This window comes from Antedon mediterranea, chromosome 1 (assembly GCF_964355755.1).
Source record: "Antedon mediterranea chromosome 1, ecAntMedi1.1, whole genome shotgun sequence".
NCBI lineage: Eukaryota > Metazoa > Echinodermata > Crinoidea > Comatulida > Antedonidae > Antedon > Antedon mediterranea.
This window is the reverse complement of record NC_092670.1, coordinates 13,000,828-13,017,007: the sequence shown is the minus strand read 5'-3', so window position 1 is coordinate 13,017,007 and position 16,180 is coordinate 13,000,828. Positions and strand designations below refer to the sequence as shown.

Below are 16,180 nucleotides of genomic sequence, written 5' to 3'. Positions count from 1 at the left end.
TGTGGGATAACATTGTTTATTTTTTATAGATCAATTAATGTAGCCTATTTATTTTAAAAGCGGAAATACAATACAAAATATTATGTTTCAAAGGACAAATATAAAACTCCCCTTTGTTATTATTAGAAAATTAGTTTATAGACACTGACCTTGGCACAATAAATAATGTAACACTATAAATTTGTAAGTAAAATTCCCCCTTTTCATCATCATAAATGAACCATTATACTATTGTATAAAAACCACCACGCCCGCAATAAAAATGAGTGATGAACTGTCAGTTAAGCGTGGTTCCCACTAGAACGCAACGTAACGCAGCGACGTATTGATGCAACGTGCTGTATTGCGTAATCACAAGTGGGAACCGACGACGCAATAGTGCTGCAAACATCAAACATCGTAGGTTTGATTTCACGCAGGCGGGGGCAAACACAATGTTTGGAAGGGCATTTTCTTACGTTGCGTAGATTGCGTTACGTTGCGTCGTTAGTGGGAACCAAGCTTTAAGAAGAATTATCACCTGGGAAGGCTGTACGGTACTCGTTGGGTTAGATTTTGTATAACTTTGTAGATTAGTTTCTACGTGTTATAAATATATCAATGTTGTACTTGCAGCTAGTTCAATTAAAGTTCTTAGCTGTACAGTTCTCACTTCAATTAAAGACCCCTCAAATTAACTCGACCCTCAAATTAAATACTCGCATTATCACCTATCAGATTAGCTACTACTCCCTTCAATTAAAACACAGTTTGGATGGTCCCACACATTCGAATTCATTATGATAACAATATCTATAAAAAATAATTGCGAATTTTCAATTTGCGTTCACGTACATCCACATGGGTGATAGTCGACAGTACCGGTGAACCTACGACTGAAAATAATAGTGAGATCATTACGCCATAATTTTGGTAAACTTCTACACAGTAGTATGACGTTAACTCGTATCACAGTCGGAGAGCGAAACACAAAATGCCACTGAACACGTTCTTAATTTTGGCACTTGGCGTGTTTTTCGAGTTGCACAAATAACCAAAATTAATAGGGTATCAGTCGATGTCGATCTTCTTTACGAAATCTTCGAGATAAAAAAAAACAGTGGCATGGAGTATCAATACTTTTCCCCGTTCGTTTCACGGTAAATCGTCCCCTCAGCATGCATCCCCTTAATGGGGGTGTACTCTATAAGGGTTCTGTACGTATGTTTGTTACTGTCGAAAGTGATTTGTTTGGTACCACACCGGTCAATATATTTTAATATGGTATACTGTACTTTCGGTGGCAAAAAAAATATCTATCTTCGTTACAGTAGCGACAGTTTATTTATGTTAGTTTTTTTTTGGTGGGGGGGGGGGGGTGGTTGTGGCAGGCCTATGCCTATTTAATGGGCCTAAATGTTTGTTGTGTTTTGCTTAGTGTATTTCTGGAAAACATGATAATAATATCAACATGGAAGTAGAACTTACCATTTCCTCAAAGTTGGTTTTTCCTTAATCACGAATATAGAAATATGATTTGTATACCGTGGTGACACAAGGTAAATGTTACTTTATATCTATAATAATAATCTACCTATGATGAATCTGACTGCGTAAAGAAGTTCACTAATGTATACAAAGATTTAATTTTGAAGTAAATACTTATACTTGTATATTATTTGTTATTATTATTATTATTATTATTATAGAGCCTATAATAATAGCATCAAGTTATTTATTCATTTATTCTAACATTCCTTGACTATTATTACGTAGAGGAGAACATTATGTTGTGTTAATGTCAATGCTAACACATGCTAGGTAAATACGGTCATACACCAAACAAATGCAAACATGTAGCCTAGATGCTTACTTGAATTCATTTAAATGTGTGTCAATTGATCATCTGGCCGTCCATCTCCTGCCTTAAGCCTTACATATCTGTAAAAAATAATTTTCAATTTGCGTTCAATTTGCGTTCACGTACATCCACATGGGTGATAGTCGACAGTAACGGTGAACCTACGACTGAAAATAATAGCGAGATCATATCCGCCATAATTTTGGTAAACTTCTACAGTATTATGACGTACGTCATTATGTTTACTCGTATCTCAGTCGGAGAGCGAAACACAAAATGCCACGTTCTTAATTTTGGCACTTGACGTGTTTTTCAAGTTGCACAAATAACAGAAATTAATAGGGTATCAGTCACGCCGATCTTCTTTACAAAATCTTCGAGATCCAAAACAGTGGCGTGCGTCCCCTTATGTTGGTGGGGTTTTTTTTGGTAGGCCTAAGCCTATTTAGTAGGCCTAAATGTTTGTTGTGTTTTGCTAGTGTATTTCGGATAAACATGATAATAATATCAACATGGAAGTAGAACTTATCATTTCCTCAAAGTTGGTTTTTCCTTAATCACGAATATAGAAATATGATTTATATACCGTGGTGACACAAGGTAAATGTTACTCAGTTATAGCTATAATAATGCCAATTAATTTGGGATTGTTTGTTTTATTTACGGTATTTAATTCTGTAACTTCCTTGTTTGGTTGATACATTGAAGGCTATTGTTGGTTTCTATAACAAACAAACTACAGTTCGCGCAAAAACTGAAGAAAACTAAACATGCGCTGTATATCTAAAGCGCAATTATTGGAAGGGCATTTTCTTACGTGGCGTACGTTGTTTCGCTAGTGGGAACCACGCTTTAAGGGATCTCAGTGTGATGACGTAAAACTAATTGAATCATTATAATTATTACGTTTTGTTTTGTTAGTTGTTTGCTTCAGCAGGCGTTACAGTAATCAGATCTGTTTCTGTTTTACTTTGTTTGACCTTCTAATACACAATTGTCAACTGTTGGTAATTCCGTTATATTGAATTGAGTCAAGAAATATTATCATTCTTCCTTGAATGTTTAAGAAGTCAATAGGCCTACCTATGATGACTCTGATTGCGTAAAGAAGCTCATTAATGTATACAAAGAATTAATGTTGAGGTAAATACTTATACTTACTTCTATATTATTATTATAGAGCCTATAAACTAATAACTTTTGACAGTAATGAAGGTTCAATAGAAAATAGACACAAAGTCAATGAGAATGTATATTATAATGTTGGCGTATGTGTGCAGTAAAGGGGCATTCACATAACGTGTGAAGCTTGGTCTGCACTTTGCCGCATTCATCGGGTGGCGTGCGAAACCACCGCAAGTCGTAAATGTGAGAAAGCTAACCGTTCATGTTCAGATACATTACGGTAATGATCAAAATACATTGGATGAATATTGAGAGGACGATTTAATGTGAGACAATGTACTAATTAGTTTAGTCCGCCTCGTATATAACAAGTAATGCTAGCTGTCCCTTGCACTGACGACATCGTTCGGTTCCTCATGCATAGCAAACTTATGGCTTATACAAAATAGTATCTATATGCCTAAACCGTAACTATAGACAAATTGTATGATAACATATGGCGTTAATAATTGCATATTATAGTGCAGTAACAGAACTGAATGAATTTATTTGTATGTATTTATATTACAAAGGCGGAAATACAGTTGACAATTTGACGTGTTTCAAATAAAAACGTCAAACTCTTGTTATCATTAGGACATAATATAGTTTATAGATAATGAACTTTGCATAGGCCTGACAAACAATTTGATTACACTATTTATTTTCTAAAGTAGAACTATCAACAATTGTATTTACTTCTTTAAAGGAAATAAATTTTAACAATTCCTATTTGACAGGTAGGACAAAAGATAAAATTCCCCCTTTTTTATTATTATATAATGAATCATTTCCACGCGAGTAGATATACTATTGCTACTGTAATTTAATATTTAGTTTAGTTTAGTTTAAAGAAGAAGTGACTCCAGGTAAGGTTACAATATAATTGTAAGTTTTAGGTTATAATTTCTGTTTTAACGTTAAAAAAGACAGTTACGAAGTTGAGGTTTGTTTTATAATGCCATATGCCTAAATGTGAAAAGAAGTTACTTGTTAATTAATAATAATTAGGGTACGCTCGCTGACCCTCTAGTTAGGCTACGTGTAGACAATGGTTCTTGGAGATTGTTTGTCAAATTAGTTAGTGATAGTGTATGATGCTTATGATTTTGATTTGTTTTTAAAAAGTATGATTTTTTTTTAAATATTATGGATGATCGTTTAAAACTAGATAATACCACAACAAATATATATTGACAATCTGTTGCATAAAGTGGGCTGCCTACTTGGAAGTAAGACTTGTTAAAGTTAAACGAAAGTCAGGCATGGGCCGAAACGAACCGGGTAATAACATCCTGATTCTGACGGGAATAAGTACGTGAGCTCCGCTGCATATCTTCCTTATTTTTATTATTTATTTACTTTTTAATTCATACCTGCATACCTTCAAACTCACCCGATTCTGTCGGGTGTCAGCTGATTTTAAAGCCAAAATCTAGTTCTATCGATGTAAAACTCTGTCTACACAAAAAAAATAAATTATGTGTCCATAATTGACGTTGATTGACGTCATATCACTACCATATTTGGGCACATCACACACTTTTGTCACAAAGTTTGATAGTGTAGACAGAGCTTAACGTAATGTAATATCCACCCGATTTTACTGATGTTTGTTTGTTGTTACTGATTTTCTTTTATTGAATAAATTTGATTTGTAGGCCTACGTCTTTTTATTTTACTAACTTTGCGTGCGGCCAAAACATACAGTAAACAATGATAAAAATGAAGTCTTCATCGCTTAAATTTGATTGTTTTTAAAATCTTTATCTCAGAATTTGAGAATAGGGATTTTCCTGAAGTAAAACACCACTTATAATTATTGTCTATTTTTCCCACGCACTATATAAGGTTTGAGTTTTCTGTGAAGAAACTGAGTACGGTACACCACCAGGAAATGTGTCCATATTGTGAGAATACATCAATGATGAATCATAAAGATTACAAACCGAACGAAGCTGTTAAACACAAATTACATAGGAAAGTGACGGTCACTGATGGTGCGGTGACTTCATTAGGAGGATTAACAGAAGGGGAGTATTGCAACATTTACAATGACAAAGAGGTACAGCAACTGAACGGTCATAATGATGATCATCATGTGTACGCCAGAACACAAGAAACCCACAAGGTAAGTCGCTTTGGACATCAAAAATACCATTAAACCAAGACATTCTAACAACAGGACACTGAGCTCGCCATGGAGAGATAGGAACAGTCCTTTGATTTTCTATCTTGCTACGACAAATACCAACATTAGGCCTATGTACATATTCTCCGCGGCGTGCCGTGTCTGGGTGTGGTATGTAGATAAACATGTTGGTCTCTGGAGCTCAGCATCCCTGTTGCTATATTGCCTTGATTACACGTAGAATTCAATGACTTAAATTGAATGTTGTGATATGCCCTCTCTTACACTAAACTGATAACGGTTAGACTAAATCAAACAATAAATTAAAACAGTGTATATCGGAGTTACTCTGACCAGAAGGGCAATTCGCGTCGGATGTAACTCGGATATGATTCGGACCAGTTTAACTCAACTCTATCTAGTGTGTGTAAACACAGCCGTGTGAACAATTAATCAATATTAAGCTCTGTCTACACTATCAAACTTTGTGTGACAAAAAAAGTGTGACGTGGTACTGATATGCCCAAATGTGATAGCGATATGACATCACCATGTCCATATATGGGCACATCATATTTTTGATAGTGTAGACACAGATTTAGGCATACAGACTATAAGAAGTCCGTGTAATAGGTAATTTTTAATTACTGTAGGCCTACTGCCAGCAAAATACAAATACAGTATGCTTATTTTCTACAGGTCGATGCCGGAGAGGTTCAACACATACAGAAACGTAATAAGTTTGAAATTATGTACTCTGGCTTAGTACGAGATTTGAAACAGAAGCCACGTGACAAATACATACTATCGAAAGATAGACGAATGCTAGTTGCGACTGTTGATAAGGAAGGTGCGACTCTAACGTTGGGCATGATTTCGTTGACAATCCCAGAAGGCGCGTTGCCAAAGCAGACGTATGTTTTCATCTACAACTTGGGATATATGAAAACCGATGGAAAGATTCCCTTATGTCCAGAAGTAATGTGTGGTCCAGAAGGTCTTACATTTGACATGTACGTGACCCTTCGTGTCGAGCTGTACGGTAACGTACCTGAAAATGTGCTACAGAAACCAAGATCTATTGTATCTTGTAAGCAGGAAAATGGCGACTGGACCAAAATGTGCAAGTCTGATGGTACGGCATACATAAAGAATAATAAGTCTTGTATAATTGTAAATCACTTTACCAAGTTTAAAACAGAATTGGACCAAGCCAACGATAATTGTTCAGAACTCGAGCGGATGACGCTTTTGGAGATAAACGCATGTCAAATATATGTTCACGGAAGACATGAGGTTCACATGGAAGTCAGAAAAGTCAATGTAAGTAAAATTACTTTTATATTTGAGCTTGAAATTAACTTAAAACAGATTCAAAAGTTGACCCAGCCTTCGGAATTCTCTTTAAATAAACTAAAGATATTATGAATATAACATTAAACAAAATGGAATATAACTACATTTTCTTACTGCAATAAATGTAAAATTTTAGTTTTATTAATTTTAGAGGTTTATGAGGTAGTCACTGCAATAATCGATTACATAAAAAAAACATTCTCAAAAATTGCATAATCAAGTTACACAAAATGTAGTTACTGCAGTAACTGGAGTAGAATAATTGTAAAATGATCCATCAATACACTGTAGGCTAAAACAAGAAGATTTTTTTTTACTAATTGTACTAAAGAATAAATTAATATGAATATTTAACATTTAATAATTAGACAGAAGACCCAGGAAAATCATTGAATTCTGAGAAGCAATGCTATTGCAATAAGGATTCAGAAGTTAATATCATTATCGATGACCGCACGGTAAGTTATATTTGTTAACAGTACGGTCAACCCTTATTAAGAGAACATATTAATACAATTTTCTAAATTTTACATTAGGCCTATGCACATTCAGCTGTTGTACGTTTCTTCAAAATGTGGGGGTGGGAGAGGGTGGAAGAGGGGGTCGGTTTTCTCTCAAAAAAGCAATAAGGAATGAAAAAAACCGTTACTGAGCCTTATTTTGCTCAATAATTTTACAAGTTTAATTGCATCAGTATTGTTTTTACAGGTGCCGTTACATAACTATCTTGCGTGTGTTTTCGATGACAATTTATCATCAGTTAAATTGGGCATTCCGGTCTCTGAAACGACAGATATACACATTATAGATTGTATTATTAAGGGAAAATCACATACGACCAAACTAAATCTAAGCAATACAACCAGACAAACTAATTTTAAAAAACCCCAAACCAACGTAATAAAAGACAACATGAAAACAATCTGCGCAGCCATCGAGAAGAGCATAACACCAGCATTTAAAGAGTTCCTTTACAAAGACTTTGACAAGGCAGAAAAAGACAATATTTGTGTTGAGCTTGCCGTTACCAGATATCTCAATATGAATGACAACGATTTTAGAAAGCTCGAACCTCATCTTCGAAGTTGTGGAATGGTCGATGCAGCAGACAAAGTGAACGAAATCACAGCAAAAACAGGTAGGTTAGGATGGAACCTTGAGATCGGCAAGCACGTTAACCAAGCTACAGCTCCACTACAAAATATTATAATTAATTGCTTAAAATACTGTAGGATATACATTAGCCAGGACGCCTAAGTTGTTATTTACTTACTTTTAAGATAAAGTGATCAATTTTATTATCATAATTACACTGTTCATATCATGGTAATATTTATACATAATTTTCAATGTGTTTTATGTTTAGGTTTTAACAACGCAAGACGGTCGCTCCCAACAACGTCAGACATCCAGCCTCTGAGCGCAACTGGTGGTGTGTTTCGACAAGGTGTCGCGGATGCAGGATTTGTGAGCTGTGGACCAGGGCAGCTTAATTTGGACATTGGTATACCAAATAACGAAGAAGAGCAAGAAGGCGAAGAAGAACAACAAGGCGATTTTAGAGATCTGTATCAAGCTGAATCGCTGTATCAAAATGGTAAATGGAGCGACTTAAACTTAAATACAGAAAACAATGAATCATCATATACGACTTATGTAGCCAAAAAATGATAAACTAGAACACAGAAAAACTGAAAGAATGTGGGAAGTGCCTCAGGGTTTTCGGAAAGCTGACATTGCATTGTAACAGAGGTACCAAATACAAAGTATTATCAAATTTCTAGTGTTATTACTTATTATGCGTATGACACGCCGTGTGTGCCAACACATTTCTTTTTTAACCAATATTAAATTAATCACCGCTAATAATTGTAAAACTCATCTTTTGGAACACCTCTTTTATGCGGAAACTTTCTCATGAAAGAACGAGGGGAAACAAATGCAAGTGTGGGTTGAGTAGTGTTCTTATTTATTTATTATTATTTATAAATCTTTAAAATATTCTCACCATCCAACACATAAACATGCTTTATATGTAAAATAATACATTGACTACAGTATAAAAACAAACGACCAAAGAAGCTTGTGAAATGTAAAATAATTATAGTAAATGTATGTAATTATCCATAACGTGTGTTAGAATATACAGTATATATGTTTTTATTTTTGCAAAGTCCGTCCAAATAAAAACTGATTCACTATGAAGTAATGTGGAATGGGAGTTGGCTAGTTGAAATGCATTACATTTAACAACTGTTGAAATGCTTATTAGTTTTAAACTGCAGTGTTAATCCATATAGACTTTTAAGTTTAGCTATTTTTTGTCTGCATTTCCATGTGTGTGATTTAAAACATTCCACTTCTGTCAGACTCAGAAGGCTGTTATTATGCAGGGATCAATAACAAAAACAATGTCATATACATGGCTGCAGTCGCGTGCTCAAATTTGAGTTAGTGTTTACCGACCGACCGACCAACCGTAGTGAGCAGTAGAGTCTAAAAACCTAACGTACGAAAAGATTCATTGCAAATATTGGTCTCTTTGAGTATTGCTAAATTTTATTTTTGTTTACGCCCACACAACTGAGTTATCTTTTCTGATGGAGTTTTTGATACGAGTTTTTACGCTGTTTTTAATGTTGTTACACAGTTCAATTGTAAATAGTAATATTATTTGTATTTATTGACCTATTGTTGATATTCATGTGTGGAAAGTATCGTATAGAAACATCAATACAGATGTTTCCGATCATAAATGAATCACAAACCATCAAAAAGTATTTATAGATGAATGTAATTTTTATTAGAATGTCAATGGCTATTCATACCAAACAGAAAAAACAAAAATATTTTACCATATTATTATAATTACACGCGGTTAGCCTTGATTATAATATCTATTTGTTATACTTCTTCCTCTGTCTATGTTATTTATCACTAATGCTATATCTTCATGATAAAGAGAAAAATAAAAATAAATTGCAATTGAATTGAATGTATTAATAAAAAAAACTATTTAAAAAATATAATTATATCATAGTGATGATTTTAACTTGGATGGGGATAAAATAAAAGTTTTTCTTTACCTGATTGTGAAATCCTGGATAAACATTTTGTTGAATAAATTGTTTTAAATGCGTTTATTATATTGTAGTACAATTGCTTTAATAATCAATTGAGTATTTTGTGTATTTGGAATGGATAACGTGAAATGCTGTTGAATATACGACGGTGACCGTGATACATAAATACATAGGGACAATATCGTAAAACCCGAATCGTTGGTCTGGGTGCAGTGGTAACGGCTATGAGCGCTCACTGGCTTAACCCAGGGGTCCGAGAGTTTTGGGGCCCCGAAGCATAGAAGCATCAAAGCAACTATCCAGGGTTGAAGGGCCCTGCGTGTTAAACCAGGGGCCCTTCCTTGTCACCTGCGTAACGCCACTTAGTCCAGTCAAAATAGTACCTTCACCCACCACTAATTGCAAAAGAATTTTTTTTACTACAATACATTTTAGTATGGTCCCCTAAACACTATACTAAAAGTCCCCCAAAATCCCAACATGGGAAATTTGTCTAATTTGCATAATATGCAAATTAGCCTTTTTTCATTATGAATTAATCTATTTTCTTTATAAATGTGCATAAAATGCTGCAATTCAATCAAACTAAGCAGTAAAACTCACATTTTCATGGTCAATAGAAAGATTAAACACGCGTTAGGAATAAATTAGAATAAATTTGCATATTATTCAAAATTAACATTCCAAATGTCGTATTTTTGTTTTAATAGTGAATTTTCGAAATGAAAATATGCATATTAATAACATTAATAGGATTATGTATAATTTGTAATTAGCTCCTTCATACAGTAATCACGCAACGAGGATCTTAAATTTGGATTCAATAAAACAATGTCTAAAGAACCACCTTGATTTTAAAATTTAAATCAAATTTGCATATAATTTAGGCAAATTCGGATCATCTAAACTGTAATATTGTTCTTGATTTTACCTGTTTAAAAATAATCGGGAATAAATAAAGCACTTTATGATTCTGGAATTTCAAATGTTGTAAAGCATATCAATCATTATCACTGAGATCATCTATATCTACTGAAGAAGAGTTTGTGCAACTGGAACCTTTGCACACCCCACATATCCATGTACAACTAATTGAATATAGTTTACAAGTGCATCTGCTAGTACTGCAACCAGTTTTGCAGTTACATCTGATTTATCTTGATCAACTTTTCAGGTGCAGCCTGGAGATGTGTGTGGCAGCAGTTGTCCATTAGTTACCTTCCATCTCAATTCTTCTGCTTTCATTTGTGCAGCAGTTTCTTTCCATGTTTATATCTGAAAATATACTGGCAGACTATGGTATTGTGTAGCTGCAGATTACAAAGGCAATGTCTGTGGTTCAACACATGTGCTACTCTTTACCACCTTCTCACAGAATCGCTTGTACCGTAGAACGTATATACTTTCACCATACTTGCCCTTATAGAGATGAATCAGAGAGTCTTCTCCTGCTGCAATTATATCTTTCTTTGTCGCACCCTCTTTAGTAACCAGGTCAGAAAATTGCTGGAAATCAACACTGTTCTGGACTTGCTTCAGTGCTACATTTCCGATCTATACCAAATACTCTCGACGTTGTGTCGCATCCAAGTAAAGCATGCACAAAGAAAAGTCTGGAACATAATTTATTCCCCAAGATCATCACTGTTTTCTGTATGTTCCATACCTTGTGCTTTTTGGTGTTGGTCTTTATTTCTGGTATAAAAGAGGTCCTTCTCAATTGTATCTCCATAATAGCAAAGCAGGATTAGCAAATCAGATCGTCACCAACTCCCTTGCCGACTCAACTGCTGTCTTGACAATTAGGATATCTGCATCTCCTTTGGCATGAATTGTTGTATAACCTGCCTTTTCAAGATGTAAACTCAGCAAATGAAGAAATCGTTGCTTGTTTACTTTGTTGGTCAGAAATTCATTTTTCTTCTTAATTAGCAAAGTCTCTCCTGTAAACAAAAAATTTGGTCCCTTGGAACTGCCTGTACGTCTGCAGTGTGTAGCATCTTTGATTGCAGGTCCATCTTCATAACCATCAAATACAATAGTTGGAATTCCATACTGACTTGTCACATATGATACATATTTATGACAAATAGTGTCAAATGTTTGACCTCTTGACCATGATAAACGTTGCAAGAGGGCACCACAATCAAGCACATAATGTGGATCATTAAGGGAGGGGGGAGGGGTCTGTCTGATCCTGTTTTACAATCTCCCAAAGGGCATCGGCTAGTGTCGCCTTATTTGCCTCCCTTGGAAGCCCAACATTATCGAATAATGTAGTTGGATGACTGCAAAATTCATATTTAAATAAATTTGCGGGATCTCCCACCTCTTCACGTGTTGCGATAACACTTAATCGCTGAAAGAGTAATTGTGGATCAACTTGGACTGGATCTCCGCAAATGACAACAGCTGTTTTGGATCCAAGTGTGACTGCTTGTTTTTTTTCCTTTGGAAAGAGAACTCATCAATGTTCTTTCCAACCATCGATTCAAGTATACGCTGGCCCACATACCTTGCCTGGTCAACATTTACATTGTCAGTAGCAGCAACACCACTTACTATGCTACGCAGTGATGACTCACTACCAAATGGATCCCACTCCTTGAATGCTTCGATTAGTTTTAAGTATCTTCTGTGTCTCTTTTTTGACGAGATTGTGATGTGTCTTTGTGTTGCTCCCTAGTGTTGTAGTTAACACTGGTGAGCTCTTGCATTGCAAAGTTTACCTCGGCACAAGAAGGCATTCCCAGTACCCAGGTCAACCGATGAACTTCTGTCATGCCTCTACCTCTCGTTAACCCACCACGTCCACTTGTTTTGACACTTCTCATTAGGACTTGCTCAATAATAAGATCGGTAGATAGTCCTGCCCAGTACCGATCACTTCTTCTAATCACATGAAAACCATTTATGAAGTTGGTGTAGACATTGGGGTGAGTCTTTTCGAGTTGGTACATTTTTTGCAAGTACAGATACGCAGATTTTGTGTACAGGTTATGCCCAGCCGCAGCAGAAAAAGGTAACATATCCTTTACTGCTGAAAGATGTAAAGTCCAATTCCCACGTTCAGCTTTTATGAATTTTTTAAAAACAGCAACCATGTCCAAATATTGCAACCAGAGTTGGGCAGTCCTTTTATCACTAAGTAAGTTCCGCTCGTCTTTCAATCTATGAGTAATTCTTGTAAGGACATCTGAAGAGGAAAGGTCAATATGAGCGTCGGGATCATTTATTAGATTATCCAAAATCTTACTGGCTTCGAGCAAATCTTGATCTGGCCGTGTGTTTGGAATAATGTCAGCATCAACTTCTATTTCCATTTCTTCTAAATGTTCTGTTGTTTGATCGTTCTCACAGGTTGTTTCCGTGTCTCGATTGTGTTGTAGTTGATCAGGTTGAAAAGGGGATATAGGAAGCATTAGCTAGTAATATGGTATGTAAGGCAGCATCAACCAAGAGATGTCCTCGGACTGCTCTGGAGATTGCTTTTCCACTCAGCATATGCTTGACGGCATTTCCTGCATATGCTACTTCAAGGATCACTTGTAGACCACTTCCTGCCATAATATAACCAATGCAGCCCAAGAAGCTCATTTCCATATGTAAGCCCTCTAGTCTCAGGACAATAGACTTCAGATAACTGCAATCTGGCTCTGATTCGATGATCATCATGGCTTTCCACCAAAGTGGTTGATCAAATGTAATAACGAGTGTGACATTGTATGCCTTAGCTTGTTCACAAACATACGAGAGTGTGGAGAAGATACATGACATGTCAGATGGATTTAAATCTATCATGAGCAGGAATCGCATCAATGATTTTCCAGGATAATTACCATGATTTACGGCCTGCATTAGACCTGACCACCCAGGCATTTTGGGGCGAAGAGCAAATACCACGTCCCACAGAAGATCAACATGATACGTTGAATCATACACTTCCATTGATTGAAGTCCTGTGTGCTGGGATTTGAAAGTTTTGATGTTAATCCTGCCTACTTTGATGATGTTGTAACTGACATTCTAGGTACAGGTTTATGTAGACATTTTTCTGGTGTAAAAGTGGCAATGAGTCCCATCATTCTATGAAATGTTCCAAAATGATTTATATAACTGATTCCTAACAATCTGGATGCAGTGTATGGTAAAACCTGAAATTCATGATGTACAATATTCACACATAGATGTGATGACTTTTTTATATGGTTCATGTATTCAGGAAAACCCCACTTGTTTGTTGTGTATTTGTGTATCCAGTCTATTGGTAATTTGCATATTTTGTAAATATTCATAAACTGTAATTTGATTAAGGGTATGACTGTCTTGTTTATATATTATGAATACTTTTGCTGACTTTCTGATATATGACTTCTAGTTCATTTATATTTTCTGCCAAAACCTTACCGGTACTTGCTTATTTAGTTAGGTGCTTCCAGTCTAATGTTTATACCCAGAATAAAGGTACTTCTATTTATGAGCTAATTTGCATATTATGTAAATTATATGCATTATACTGAATTGAAATAAAAGTATGGCTATCATGGTAATTGGTCATTAATACTTCTGAAGATTTAATTGTTTAAATCAGACCATCCAAACTAAAGTTTTAGCATAATTCTGATCTGTTTTACACAATTTCAATAACTAATTTGCATATTATGCAAATTAGAATCAAATAATTAATTTAAAAGTATGTTTATCTTGTTCACTGACCATGACAACATACCTTTGAACACTTAATTTGTTTCAATTGGACAGTCCAATCCAAAGTTATGGCAATATTTTGATTTTTTTCTAATGGCGGAAGCTAATTTGCATATTATGCAAATTAGCAAATTTCCCATGCTTAGATTTTTGGGGACTTTTAGTATGTTGATTAGGGAGCCATGCTGAAATGCACTGCAGTGAAATAAATTCTTTTGCAATTAGTGGTGGGTCACCCCCTTTTATTTGCTAGATTGACTGGACTAACTGTCTGGGCGATCTGTTCGTCTATAGGGTTGACAAACTTCACAACACAAAGGTTATATATCCTGATTGTTAATAACCGAAAGCTTCCAGCTATTATTACGATGACGATAGCGCCAAGGTTATAATACTGAGAATTGGGAAAGCATGATTATTCATATCCAGACAATGAGTCAAAAGCATATTAACAACAACACATGTAACTAGAATTTAATTCGTCACTTTGACGAATTATAGGTGATCATTTTTATCATTTTAATGAAATTAACACTTTTTAAACATGCATGTACGTTAACATACGATCGTAAAAAGTTGATGTACGCCATCCTATGACATGATGCATACGCTTATAGTGCTGAGTTGTGCCTATTAGTATTATATGCCATACAATATGTACAGTATATACTGTATATCTATATACAGTGTAGCATAGGTGAAATTACGGGACACACATCATGTTCTAATTTTTTGGTATGATGGAATTATCAAAATAAACTCAAAGATGACAATTTCAAAAGATAATGAATTGAGCAAATAAATATAAGAATTGGAAGAGAATCTGGCACGTAGAAGCGCTGTGCGCGCTCTTTGAAATGTGTATAACTTTGACGAAAAAGATGAAAAAACTACTTTTTAACTTCATCTGGCCATATGTTAACGTCACAACATCCGATAGGCTTGGTTTTTATATGAATTCATATCTAAATTTCATCAGCTTTCATAATAAATTATAATCATCAAGGTAACCTTCAATTCTGAAGAGCTGTAAGATATTCAAATTTACGGCGAAGGTGAAATTACACGACCTACGTTATTCAAATTTTTACGCTTGATGACGTCATCAAAATGAAAACACTGACAACTTATGAGAAAGATAAATAATTAAGCAAGCACACACTGAAATTTGTGCAAAAATCGAGCTCAAATAGCGGAGATGCGCTCTATTGAATGTGATAACTTACACAAAACGGAAAAAAATCCTAATTGTTAAATTCAAGTGGCCATTTGATGACGTAATACCATTTTGTACGTTTAATGTGTATATACATTTATATCTAAAACTCAATGGCTTCCCGAATAAGTTAAAAAACTTAGGGGTCATCGTGCATTCTGAAGAGTTATTTTCATTTTAAAAAAGACATATTTTTCACCATTTTCAGAACTTTTGTGAAATTTATGTGCGCATTTCGTCATTTTTAACGTGCTCGTATACCGTTATTTTAAGTCGGAATGGACTCAAGATCGGTGAATGTACAAAGAATTGTGAGTAGAATGTGATTTATACATCAAATTTTATTTTTTACGCCTTCTAAGAATCGCGTACGCAAAAACGTGTTTTTGCGCAGTAATTTTTTGAAACATGCAAATTGCCTAATTCATGCTCTAAATTGATCAAAACTTAATTTTGAGCTTTTTAAATTTTTAACGCGCGATTTCACGCGCATGACCTTGAAACGTACAAGTTTTTATTTGCTAATATTTTTTACCTTGACCTGAAGTTTACGTGTAGTGAATTTTATTAATATGTGATAATGAATTATGGAGATATGATTGATATGTGATTTCACAAAATGGCGTATACGTGTTGTCACGGATGAGTGATCACGCTGAAAAGCTTATTAGGACTAAGTTACA

General features: G+C 35.0%; 2 protein-coding genes across 2 annotated transcripts in view; one reads left to right on the top strand and one right to left on the bottom strand.

Moving 5' to 3' along the window:
* Positions 1 to 1,732: 1,732 nt before the first annotated feature.
* LOC140057167 (uncharacterized) overlaps positions 1,733 to 16,180 on the bottom strand; it is an 82,758-nt gene continuing 68,310 nt past the window's right edge. Inside the window, exon 6 of the mRNA XM_072102730.1 lies at positions 1,733 to 1,920. Coding sequence (XP_071958831.1) covers positions 1,913 to 1,920 — 8 coding nt within the window. The 3' untranslated portion in view covers positions 1,733 to 1,912. The remainder of the gene's footprint in view (positions 1,921 to 16,180) is intronic.
* On the top strand, positions 5,839 to 9,548 carry LOC140046736 (uncharacterized). The gene is made up of 4 exons (XM_072091446.1): positions 5,839 to 6,458; positions 6,860 to 6,949; positions 7,200 to 7,629; positions 7,858 to 9,548. The coding sequence occupies exons 1-4, from the start codon at positions 5,886 to 5,888 to the stop codon at positions 8,160 to 8,162; spliced, it is 1,398 nt and encodes a 465-aa protein (XP_071947547.1). The 5' UTR covers positions 5,839 to 5,885; the 3' UTR covers positions 8,163 to 9,548.

Coding starts and splice junctions, on each gene's coding strand:
- LOC140046736 (XM_072091446.1), top strand. CDS start 5,886: ATGTACTCTGGCTTAGTACGAGATTTGAAACAGAAGCCACGTGACAAA. Junction 6,459..6,859: donor TGGAAGTCAGAAAAGTCAAT/GTAAGTAAAATT, acceptor TTTAATAATTAG/ACAGAAGACCCAGGAAAATC. Junction 7,630..7,857: donor CGAAATCACAGCAAAAACAG/GTAGGTTAGGAT, acceptor TTTTATGTTTAG/GTTTTAACAACGCAAGACGG.